We start from the raw sequence: 12946 nt of genomic DNA on the forward strand, positions 1-12946 counted from the left end.
TCTAGTATTTGCTCAGTTTCAATTATGCTGATTTCTGTTTTTGTATTCATTATTTTAGTCCTATTTTAACTTGGGCTTTAATTTTAATAGTCTATCAAAACTACTTTAATATACTCACCTTTTCTTTCCTCTTTTCTATGCTCTTAATGTCATACATATTATATTTTCATATAAGTCCAATAGTTTAACAAAATTGTTTTACGATATTGTTCTTTCAGAAATGAAATGAGCAAAAAGCATATTTATACTATTTGTGATAGAACTATTCAAAGGTAAAAAACAGTATTCCCTAATAATGACTGTTTAACGTAATAACAGACTTTCGGCTTTTCTCCTCCTACTTTAAAAAAATTGATATTCAATCATAATCACATTCTAATTACTTAACCCTTTCCCTGTGTGTGGGCTCTAAGAATGCCTCTGTTTTTAAAATTATATGTAATAGGGGTAGCATTTTTACAGAGAAAATATCTCTTGCTTTTAAGACTATGTACTTGGGATAAATTAAGAAAATTTAGTTATTAATTTAATTGAATTTAAATTATTAGAACATATGTACATTTATTGGGCAAAAGCATCTACCAGTTTTAAGGTTATAAACATATTATCAAGTTGCTTTTCAAAAGTCGTCTCACAATTTCCCATCATGTTTTGGCATTATCATTTGGGCAAAATGTTTCATTTCTGAAAATCTAAAAAAAGTTCTTATAACTTCTGTGGAAGTCTTTGGTTACTCCCTCATCTCACTTATTTTCATGTATTCCACACCAGTAGAGTTTTACTTAGTTTATTTTACTTGGTACCAGGGGTTAAACCCAGAGGTGCTTTACCAGTGAGCCACATCCCCAGCTCCCCCAGCTTTTCTTTTTTTTTTTTTCTATTTTGAGACAGGGTCTCGCTAAGTTGCTGAGGTGACTTTGAACTCGTGATCCTTCTGTCTCAGCCTCCCCAACTACTGGGATTTCAGGTGTGCACCACTGTGCATGGCTTACTTACTTTGTTGAGAGGGGACCTAAGATGTTTTTCTCAGGTTCCTCTGAGGATTTGCTCTATACACTTAACTTCTAAAGTTTTAGTCTAATGCCCTCCAGGCCAATTTGCAAAAGCACTCAATCTAAAGATGAATAAGTACACTAAGTTATGGTCTTTTCATTTCCTCTTTTGAAATGTTCAACACTGTCTTAGAATTTTTAGAAAGATTCAAAATTGGAAATTGAAGATAATAACAATGGATTTTTAATAATTCCTACCTTTGTAATATACTCTTCTCTTACAGTTCCAATAGGACACTAGATCATTAGCACAGAAAGACTGCCACAATATGTACAGAGGTATTACTTTATGCATTCTATTTGTATTGAAAATTTTTAAAACCCTAGTTTTTATCATTTTGAAACAAGATGTTTAAAAGTAAGGCAATAAAGTACCACTTACTTGTGCAGGCCAAAGTTTTTTTTTTTTTTTTTTTACTTGTGCTAACACAGGAGCCCCTAGTCACCTGTGCTTATGGAGCAGTTAAAAACATGGCCAATAAGATTAAGGAGCTGAATTCATTTAACTGAAATTTAAATAGTTTCCCTGCAATGGATAACACAGGTTTAGAATGAACTAAAGAGTCTCATTTTCTCCCTTTTGGAATATTGATATTATTAGTTATCTAGCTCAAACCTGCTTTTTTTTTTTTTTTTTTTTTTTAAACAAAACTGGATTTCTCCCATAGTAGAAATATAGCTGCTCCTCAGCAAGACTACTCCGATGGTCCTACCACTCATACTCACTCTCAGGCATGGGAAGCCTCTAAGCTCTGAGCTTTGCTAGCTCTGTGCAATCACTCATGAGTGGTTTTACAATGTAGGTGTATAGACTTAAAATTGGTAAAATATGATCTTTTAATATATTTCAAAAAAATGTGTAGTTTTACAAGTGGCTTATATTAAATATCTATCTCCTGCTTCTTAAATTGCATCTGCCTTACTTTCTCCTGCTTGTTTGCGAATCTTTAACATTTCAATAAATAGCAACACTTTCTTCCAGAGTCTCAAACCAAAAACCTTCATTCATTTGTGATTTCTTTCACTCCCACCTCATATCCCACTTCCTTAGGCCTTAGGTCTTGGACCCTTCAGTACAGTTACAAACTATAATCAGAGAATTTCTAGAACACAAATCTGCCTTTCCCATTCCTCTCCATTAAGTATTTTGATAGACCAGAATGTCCCTAGAATAAATTATTGAATATGCTCCAAAAATAATCAACTTTTTTCAGTTCCTAGTATCAAACATGTTCCTTCTCTTTTCAACCTTCTCCCTCACTGTCCCTTGTGTTTGGATTAATTCCATACCCCATTCTTTCAGCACCCACACTCCTGTCTGACACGCCTTTCAAGATCTTTGTTCAAACTCTGCTTTCTCTAGAAATCCTTCCTTGCCACCCCAACCACAATCCTAGGAGACAGAGGATCTTAACTCACTTTGTTGAAAATACCACATTTTCTTCCAAGCAGTAGTCATGGTTAGAAAAATGGTTTGATTCCCAGATCCAATATTAATGATGTGAATGATCTTAGGCAAATTATCTACTCTTCTGTGGCTACTTTTTCATTGTGAAAATCAATAACACTACCTTCACAGTTGTGAAGACTTTGGCATATATTAAATGCTCAGTAAATATTGGCTATAAATCTTTCCACTTGTTAAAATGCTAGAAGGCTAGCACCATGTTTATTTCTGTGTCTTGTTGCCTAATACAGGGCCAGGCAGATATTAAGTGCTCAATAAATATTTTCTGAATAAATATATGACTAAATTATTTAGAGGGGACCAAATAGCCAAATCATCTATCTATGAGTTCTCTCTCTCTCTCTCTCTCTCTCTCTCTCTCTCTCTCACACACACACACACACACACACACACCAGAAGAAAGGGGAATAAAGAAAAGGAGAGCAAAATGTTCAACTCTTGTTATACATTTTTTTCCACTTATTTCCCCCTGTTGGTGATTTTGAAAAGTGGTCTGATAAATTCAGGTAGCGTTCTAATTTCCATCACAAGGCTAGCCCATTTTCAAGCAATAGTTTTTGAGAAAAGATCAGTCGTATCTGTCAGACTAGTAAACTATTGTTAGTTACTTAACTGGTGCTAGTTTCATCTCTTAAGAGCAAAAAAAAAAAAAAGGTGTAGGTTCTACCCTCATGAAACTTCAGACTAACTGGCAACAGAGATATTGAATAGTAAACTAATTTATCATGCTTATTGATAGGCGCTATAATAAGAAGGTGTAGAGGAAAATATCATGCACTAAAGGGATAATATCATACTGGAACAGCATTTTATCATACAACTAGGACATAAATAATGATCTCAGCTGACCTAAGAGAGTGGCAGCTGAGATTTGAGGGAGAAGTAAGCACAAGCAAGGGAAAGGGGGCCAGGGTGAGGTAAGCACAAGAATGACCTAGCCAGGAAAAAGCCCAAGCTCAGCAAAGGCACAAAGCTACAGCAGGAAAAGTAAGTGGAGTCAGATACTGTAAGCAGATCACAGGTAGGACTTAGAACAGCAACTGCAAGGAATTGGGAAACCACTGATGGATTTTGAAAAGGAAATATTTTAATTTCCACTTCTGATAGATAACATTATTTGGAGTTAAGCTGAGTTGAGGGAAGGGCAAGATGATGTGGGTATGAAGGAGACCAATCCAATAGTACTGGTGAGGAAAGAGGCTTCCCTGCCTAAGAGTAGGGCTGTGTCTCCTATGAAAAGAGGTGAAATCGTTGACAGATATTTATAAGGCAGAATCAATTAAGATTTAATAACCGATCACATCAGAAGTGAGGAAAAAGGTGTTCATAATGGTTTCTAGATTTCTGGCATAGTGGTGCCATAAACTGGGAAAGAACACAGTGAGGACAGTGGGTTGTGTTGTGCTGTGATATTGACAGGTCATGAAAGGGGATAACTAGGACTATGCTAGTAAGTACAGAACACACTTAAGCATTATATGTGGTCACAGGGAGCAGATAAGAGGAGTTTCCTCTCCCCAAAATGGATTTGTCTGGACTGGTTCATAATGTGGTAGGAAAAATGTTCTCTGAAAATCTTATTAGGATAAAAGGAGCTGGTAAGAGATGCTATATAACAAATGAAGGGCTTCTCCGAAATATTTTGTTGCTTGTTTTTTATTAAAATGTGTTATAGAGCACATAACAGAATAAATGGAATGACATGTGACGTTCTTTCAAACCCCGGTTAGAAAACTTTATCTGATCCAACAGTGCATCATCATGAGGAAAGAGGGAAAAATTGAGGCTTATCTTTGGGGGAAAGAGGTGAAAATTGTACATGCACAAAAACCAATTCTGGACCAACCTAAATGCCACAAATCTTTTTAGAAGAAAATACAGGTAAATAATGATCCCATGATATGATGTATTTCCTAAACAAGACATAAAAGGCACAAACCATAAGACAAAAGAAAAACTAAACTCACATACATTAAAATGTAGACTTCTGCCCAATAACAAAAACATCAAAAATGTGGAAAAACTGGGCTGGTGATGTCAGTGGCACAGCACTTGCCTACCATGCACAAGAACCTGTGTTTAATCCCCAGTACCACAAAACAAATGATTAGTAAAAATCAAAATGAATGTGAAAGAAATACTACAAATTCAGAGAAGATTGTTGCGATATATAACTAACAAAGGGGAATATATAAGCAATTCCTAGAAATCAATAAGAAAAAAACAGCCTATGTCTTATAATTTTTCATTAGTCATAGTTGATTTCGCAAAAAAAGAAAAAAAAAAAAAGAGGCAAGCATGTTGCACAGGGGAAGAGCAAACCATCTGCTGATACGCTAATGGCAGAGGCAGAAGAATGGGCACTTTCTCACAGGTCGGGAAGGACGTAAGCAATTACAACCTCTTCGGAGGACAACTTGTCAATATCCATTAAAAAATTTGACTTGGGAAGTGCACTTCTAGGAATTATTGAAGAGAGAAGCTTACATATGTAGAAAGATCAGTCCAGGACATTCTCTGTAATACTACTTTTATCAGGAAAATGAAAACAATTTAAAGTATCCAACAACAGGAGTTAAGTGGAAATAAATTACATAAATAAATTAGAGATAGAATGATATTCTGACAAATAACTATCACTAAGCTGTTAGGTGACAAAAATCAAGATACAGAACAGAATATAAAGAAAGGGCAGCAGGCTAGAAGGTAGAGGATGGAAAAATAATCATGCCTATATGCACAGACTATATATGCAGGTATTTTTTAAAAAATGATGAAAGTTATGGTCTCTGGGGGAAAGACTGAGACTGGGACTGGGACTAGTGAGTATCCACTTCCTCCTCTCTGACCAGTCTGCAGTGCCTTAAATTTTGTTTTTAACGAGGTATGTACATATTACCTTCTCAAAAGACAACATCTCCTAAGAAAATTTCATCCTTTCTCAAAAATAAAAAACTGAATAAATGATAATAAAACCATACTGAAACATCAACCTGTATTTATTGACAGCTATTTATGAGGCAGAATCAACAAGACTTAGTAAAAAGGTGTCCATGATGGTTTCTAGATCTGGTACAGCAGTCCAGTTATATTCATAACATATCATCTATGGCTGCTTTCACATTATGCATTACTATAGAACTCATATGAGGTTTCTCTTTGGAGTAATGACAAATTAAATGTGGTATTGGATGCTCAAATCACTGAATTGTACACTTTTACATGAGTGAACTGTATAGTATGTGAATTGTATCTACTTATTATTTGTGGTACTAAGGGATCAAACCCAGGGGATCACATATGCTAGGCATACACCAATTCCTTTGGATCATGTAAATAAAGCTGTAAACACACACACACACACACACACACACACACACACACACAGTTTATAGAGAAAATAGGGATTAGAAACTGTGGCCTACAAATAAAATGTGGCCCATCACTGGTTTTCTTCTTCTCCCCCAACTGGTTTTGTTTTGTTCTGAGACAAGGTCTCATTATATAGCCCAAGCTGGCCTTGAACTTGCAATCCTCATGCACCAGTCTCCTCAGTAGCTGAGATTACAGGAAAGTGCCTCTGCAGCCGGCCCACCATTGATTCTTTTTTTTTTTTTTTTTTTTTCGGTACCAGGTATTGAGCTCAGGGGCACTCCACCACTGAGCCACATCCCCAGCCCTTTTTGTATTTTATTTAGAGACAGGGTCTCATTGAGTTGCTTAGGGCCTTGCAGTTGCTGGCTTTTAACTTGTGATCCTCCTTTCTCAGCCCCTTGAGCCACTGGGATTACAGGCGTGCCCCACCATGCCAGCAAAACGTTTTTTTTTTTTTGTCATTGTTTTTGTGTGGGTGGTGCTGGGGATTGAACCCAGGGCTTTGAGCTACCAACATAGCCCTGATTTTTTTTTTTTTTAATATTTTTTACATGGTACATGGACATAATACCTTTATTCTATTTATTTATATGTGGTGTTGAGGATGGAACCCAGTGCCTCACAAGTGCTAGGCAAGCTCGATACACTGAGCTACAACCCTAGTCCCCCTACCACTGACTTTTATAAATAAGGATTTAATGGAAAAGTCACACCTATTATATATGATATATAGCTGTTTTCTCATTACAAAACAAACCTCTGATATCAGAAATATCTTTAAGTCATACAATTGAGTATAAAGCAACTGCTGTACAACAGTAAGTAAGCATATTGCTTATGATCAAAACCCACACACAATACAACACAGTATAATTTTTATGAGTACATGCAATGGCATTAGGACATGATCTGGAAGGATAAACACAAAACGAAACTTATGCCTACAGTTACTTACAGGCAGTGGAAGGCAGACAAGGATAGGGGCTGGCCAAAGGGGACTTGGGCTTTATTTGTAATTTATTTGAAAATGTGTTTTATTTGTGCTAAGGAGACAGTATCCATGTATTACCTGAATATTTGGACTTTTTCTTCTTAATTTTATTTTTTTAGCGAGGCTGATGAAAGCAGAAAGTAACAAGACTAGGAAGAATAAAGAATGTGAGCTCTGATCTTCATCTTAATTTTACTATCTACTGCCAGAATTTTAAGTGTTCTTGATCCTACACCCACCTTTTTGTTTTTTCAATCTTTTTCCTGGCATTCCGCTTATGTTTCACCTTCATTAACTTCAGAACTGAGGTTTTCAAGTTGTATGGTGAAATGACGTGGAAGACAACTAGAAAGCAGGCACAGGCCAATGAATTTCTGGGTCTTGTAGACAATAGACTTATTTCAGGCATATAATTCCCATTTTAGGGCCCCTGGGATGTATGACTACTCCCAATCTCAGGTTTAGCTTTATCTTACTCCATGCTCATAGCCTTTGTATTCATATATTCATGTTCTTCACATAATCCTCATGAGAGCTATGGGACTTCTGACATTTTTATGCACTTCAGAATGCAAGGAAGTTTGGCTAGCCTTGTAACAAAGTGCAAACTAAGAATGAAACTATGTTGTTAATGAGCAATCCAGGCCATAGAATGGCACAAGTGTAACCTGAGTTCCGACCAAGCTGTTTTATACCATAATTTATAGAGTTAATGAAGGTATAAATAATAAAAAAAATCCATTTCTAGGAAAATCAAGCAGCTGAAGTTCAACTGGAAGAAAAAGTAAATTGATTTGGGACAGTTTTTAGTTTAAAAATCCTATGGAGATGCACAGTTTTTTGAAGCAAAAACATCAAATGACAAATGTAGTTTCCAACTACATATATTTATACAGAATTAGACCTCAGAAAAACCAGTCTTCTTGTAGGATACCTAGAAACTATGTATGATTCTGGAAAAGGCAAGTGCTCTACAGCAATAATAATAAAAGCAAGCATTCAAAATAAAAAGAAAGGCAAATTCTAAGACCATTAGAGCCAAGATGTTTAAAAGAAGTCTGAACTAAGGTCTCTCTGCTTAAGCAATTATCAACAGGGAACACTTGTGCAATTCTCAGTACCTCAACCACTTCTGCTTCTGGAAACAAAAGTTAACTACACAGCTCAAGAAGTACAGCTTAGTTGAAATACCTTGAGAAAACTTGGTTGTACATGGAAATTATACATGCAAGGAGGGGAAGTCAAACTCATCTTTTAAACAATCTGGTTTTAAACACTCAGTATTTTGTTCACAAATTTTTCACAAAGAATAGGGAACGAGATGTTGAGTATTAATGAAAGAGAAGCATTAAAAATTACACACACGTGTGTGTGCCGGCACACATAGACTTTTAACTTGATTTCAAGTTTCTCCATGGGGAAAAAGGTTTGCTTGTGATAAACTCACCTCCGTGTTCTAGAAATACTCGAACACATCTTTCTTTTCCTCTTGCTGCAGAGAAATGAAGCAGGGTCCAGCCATTAGCATCTCGGCCATTTGGAGAATAGCCTTGTTCTAACATCTTCCGCACTGTGTGAACATCCCCAGCGGCCACTGCAGCCTGAATCTGCAATTCTTCCTGGAGTTCAGGGTTCCTTCGACAATGGTGGTGTAACATCCTAGCGAGTCCACTTTTTACAAAGGATTCATTAGGTCACAGGGATCAGCCTTTCAGGAAGGTAGAATTTATGAAATTTAGAATAGAATATGTGGCTCCTAATACTGCATCCACAAAATATCACAGAATTATCTCCATTTGCTAAATCAGTAAACCTAAGTAACAACAGTTCATATTCCTAGTTAACATTAAGACAAAAAGTTTCAGGAATTTCACTAAGATTACAAATGATTTTGCCAGGTATTGAACTCCTGGAACAAAACATTTCTTCTTTAGCCTTTTGAAAATTCAAAACAAGCAACATATGGGCACAAGAGCTTTATTACAGATAAAATGGGAGGTGACACCAGGCAGCTAAAAAAAAGTGGGAACCACCAAAGGTGTTAAATTAGTACCTGTTTTAGGAGTTCTGATTTATGTGGTGCACCACGGAAGAGATTTAAGTTGCAAACATTTAAGGATTCTATCTTAGATCAGAGTTAGTAAATATGGAGTATCAAATGGACAATCCATTTTCTTTAAAGACTAAAGACAATTTTGAGAAGTAAAAAAAAAAAAAGAAAAATCTTTAGGCTGGTTCTTTAAAGTAAATCAATATCTTATTTTTAGCATATGGTGAAAGGTTGGGGAAGGAAAAGTAGACTGGATTAAGTAAATTAGAGTAAAATATTTTTATTATATTTACCTTCCTTTTGTCTATTTCAATTTCTTTCTATCAGTGTTTCCCAGTTTATGGTATTTGATGTACGATTTACTCCTTTCCTTTTCTGCCACATCCTTTTTGGCACTTTTCTAATTTGTTTTTCAGAAGTTTAACTTTATAAATATTCAAAGCAGAAAAATTATGATATGTTTTTAAATTCTAAGAATCTGAAAAACCTGTTAAGTACCTGTTAAAATAAAATTATTTTAAAGGAAAAGTAATACCTAGAATTTCCATAAGCTCTAGTAGGTCACAAAAGAGATATGTACTCAAACCAAATATAAAATGAGATCTTCATACAAACAGGAACAATCCAAATTGAAATGATGAAAGGTCACATCTCATATGTGTGAGTACAAAAAAGTTTTTAGGATTTTAGGTATGCGTAGAAACCTAAACTCTAATAAGCTTCTAGGAAGATATTCCAATTGAGCTCATTTGAAAGAATAGATCACCCTCATCTCTTAAGTAGTAATTTCCATTTCTAACAATAAAAATTAAAAATTATGTGATAAGGCCATTTAAAGACATTTTGTTCTCATATGTAGGTTAGACATTTTGAGATAATCTTCTGACCAATAATAATTTAACTTGCAAAATTTCTCCTTATAGATTATATAGTTTAAACTAAGCCTACGTTAGGTCAAACCATCATAGCTTAAGAGTACAAATACCTGATGTGATTTTATACATGGAACATTATGTTATTACATATTCATAAGTACTACTGTGATGTAATTTAAAAATATCAAGCTACTGCTACAAATAGGTATTTTCTCAGAGACAATAGAGAGTTCTTAACAATTTGTTATCTTAAAAAACAAAATTTTCCCCTCTGTCTTCACTTAGTTACTTCATTGATATTAAATCTGATCTTAGAAACCTTAAGGAATTAGAATTTTTGCTAATTCTCAGTGTTATAAGAGAAAATGTGGAAGATCATCAGAAAGAATTAATAGAAACTGTAACTATATGCTCAAAGCAATCATCTTTAACAGAATGTTTTAAATGGGATGATTTTCTTGGAACTTAAAGAAGGTCTGCTGTACAAGAAAAAGTCTGAAACAGTATCAAAACAAACCTGGATTTCCTTTTAGCAAGTGTTGTATGTAGTACACTACTGTTATGCCAAATTAAAAAAAAAAGTTGAAACAATATCAAAAATAAACTGGCATTTTCTTTCAACAAGTGGTATATGTAGTAAACATTAACCGATTTATTTATTTGGTTTTTTGTTTGTTTATTGTGAGGGGTGGTAATGAGGATTGAACTCAGGGGCACTCAACCACTGAGCCACACCCCAGCCCTAATTTATATTTTAGAGACAGGATCTCACTGAGTTGCTTAGCGCCTCACTGATGCTGAGGCTGGCTTTGAACTGCGATCCTCTTGCCTCAATCTCCTGAGCTGCTGGGATTACAGGCATGTGCCACCATGCCTGGCTGATTTATTTTTTTAATTCATAATTCATACATTTCTTTATTTAATTAATTTATTTGTTTTTGGTGTTTGGAATTGAACCCAGGATGTGCTCTACCATTGAGTTAAACTCCCAGCCCCCATATGTTAGCTGATTTCAAGAAAAGTAAAAGCTAAATGGGTATCTCCTGATGTAGTATAGCTGACTGATAATCCTGATGTACCTTACCTTACAGAAGAGTGTCCCTTCTCCTGGTGTATGGATTGCCTAATAACCATTGTGCACATACAGCATTGTGGGGAGGGGTTCAGAGGGTGTCCAGGTTGCAGAGCAAAAGAGCCTTCTTAACCTAAAAATAAATAACAATCACAGGGAAATTCCTTAAAATAATAAAGAAATCATAGCTACTTGCACAGACTACTTTTTGGTGAGCTTAAATATCTGTACTTTACCATAAATCTATACAGAGAGAAAGAACTCAGAAAAACTCTTAGAAAAAATGATCTTGTCACTTACAATATTCCTGAAGGTAGTATCAAACGTGATTTACTTCCAGACGCCCACAACCCCCATGTATTTTTTTTTGAAAAAGAGTAGAGAAATCATATATTTGGATTCTGGATGCAAGCACAGATTCTTCTTTTTCCTCTACTGAGAATGTATCTTCAGACATTTCATTTGAATTATTTTAACTGACACCATGAGTTACCTGCTGTGCTTTCTAAACAGGACTAAAAGGAGAAAATGTGTGCACTGAATATAGAAGATGGCCAGGGTCAAAATGGAATCTATGACAACTAAAAGGTGAGGATAAATGCTGGTTCCTCATATGCTCAAGAGGTATCAACTCAATAATGTTAAAGATATTATTTCTTTATGCATACATCAAACTAGGTAAAACAGTAACAATACTTTTGCCAGCTTCCCCACATGAATTCTAAAACAAACAAACAAAAAAAACCTCTCACTACAACTAAAAGAAAAGGGATCTTTCTCCATGTCAAGTGAATACTAGGTCTGTAAATTCCATTCAGGTTAAAGACACATGCAAAGTGACTTACACAAACAACAGGAGAATCACTTGAGGAATTTTGTATTGGAAGAACCAGCACCCCTTTCCATGACGACAGGATAGAGGTACCACACTCTCTATCACTTAAACCTTCAGATGAGGGAAAGGCCAGGCTACCTGGCAACCTGACAAGCTGTAGGGAAAAAGTAGAAGTTGTAGGTACTGCTGGCTGCATGCTAGAATTTTCACCAATCCAAATTAGATAGACCACTCCTGCATTTTGCTCTATTCATACCTGATTCTTTCTTGTCAAACTTTTCCAAGGAGGGCAAAGACTGCTAGCTTTCACTGGGAAATAAAATCTAATATTCTATCTTATTGTTTCTAAATAAATGAAGTAGACATGATGAGAGCACCTTTACACAAGGCAAAGTGTAAATAATGTGGAACAATCCTTATAGAAATGACTAAGTCTAAAGCTAGGGTAGGAAATATACAAGATGAGCCTGGAGCATCTTGTAGTACTAAAATGAATGTGCTTGACGAAAAAAACTCACCAATGGACTAAGTTGAGAGAACAAAGGAACCAAATGAAAGAGCTTTCAATGGCCAAAGATGAAACAACTGGAGCAAGGAAATACTTCAATAGTACTGAATTATAACCCAAAATATAAAATAAATCCCAGTGAGTACATATTGAAATAAATAACTGGACAAATAAAGAGAAATACAATTCCTGTTCAGAGTTCCAAATAACATGTGGACTAGTGCCCACTTGAGAAGGTAATAAATATATATTAACATAGGTATCAACAGCAGAAATTGGCTACAGAATATATGGGGAACATTGTACTATCTTTGTAATTTTTCTAAGTTATGCTAAAATAAAGTCTATTTTAAAAATGCAAATCAATTATTTCCAATGATGTGCCTCACACATTTCCACATATGACCTGTGATCGTTTTCCACATTAATGACATTTACATGTCAGAAATGAATATCATTGGACACCTTATTTCTAAGTGTGTCCTAGCAGCCCCTGTTCCCAAAAGTAGAAAAGATCCAACATGGCTTCAAGCCCATAAGAATCCTTGTGGTTTTTACTGGCTTCTAAATAGCCATCACTACTACCATGGAGGTGGGTAGACATGATGGGGAGGAGGCCATGACAGCTGAGAGGTTGAGGAAAATATGAAATACTATTTATTTATAATATCAGAAAAGACTGGATATTAAAATATGAAGTGACTAAATTATTTCTCCCCA

General features: G+C 35.4%; 1 protein-coding gene across 2 annotated transcripts in view; it reads right to left on the minus strand.

Annotated features, from left to right (window-relative positions):
* Asb7 (ankyrin repeat and SOCS box containing 7) overlaps positions 1–12946 on the minus strand; it is a 40480-nt gene that overhangs the window by 22546 nt on the left and 4988 nt on the right. Inside the window, exons 1-2 of one of the 2 annotated variants that reach the window (XM_046436004.2) lie at positions 8334–8472; positions 7126–7231 (exon numbers count right to left, since the gene is read on the minus strand). In XM_046436004.2, coding sequence (XP_046291960.1) covers positions 7126–7156 — 31 coding nt within the window. In that variant the 5' untranslated portion in view covers positions 7157–7231; positions 8334–8472. Of the gene's footprint in view, positions 1–7125; positions 7232–8333; positions 8595–10895; positions 11017–12946 lie in introns of those variants that run through there. The other variant, XM_046435988.2, reaches the window with a different exon arrangement.

Source organism: Marmota monax, unplaced genomic scaffold (assembly GCF_021218885.2).
Source record: "Marmota monax isolate L192 unplaced genomic scaffold, Marmota_monax_Labrador192_F-V1.1 WCK01_AAM20220418_F8-fsc00005, whole genome shotgun sequence".
Classification (NCBI taxonomy): Eukaryota; Metazoa; Chordata; class Mammalia; order Rodentia; family Sciuridae; genus Marmota; species Marmota monax.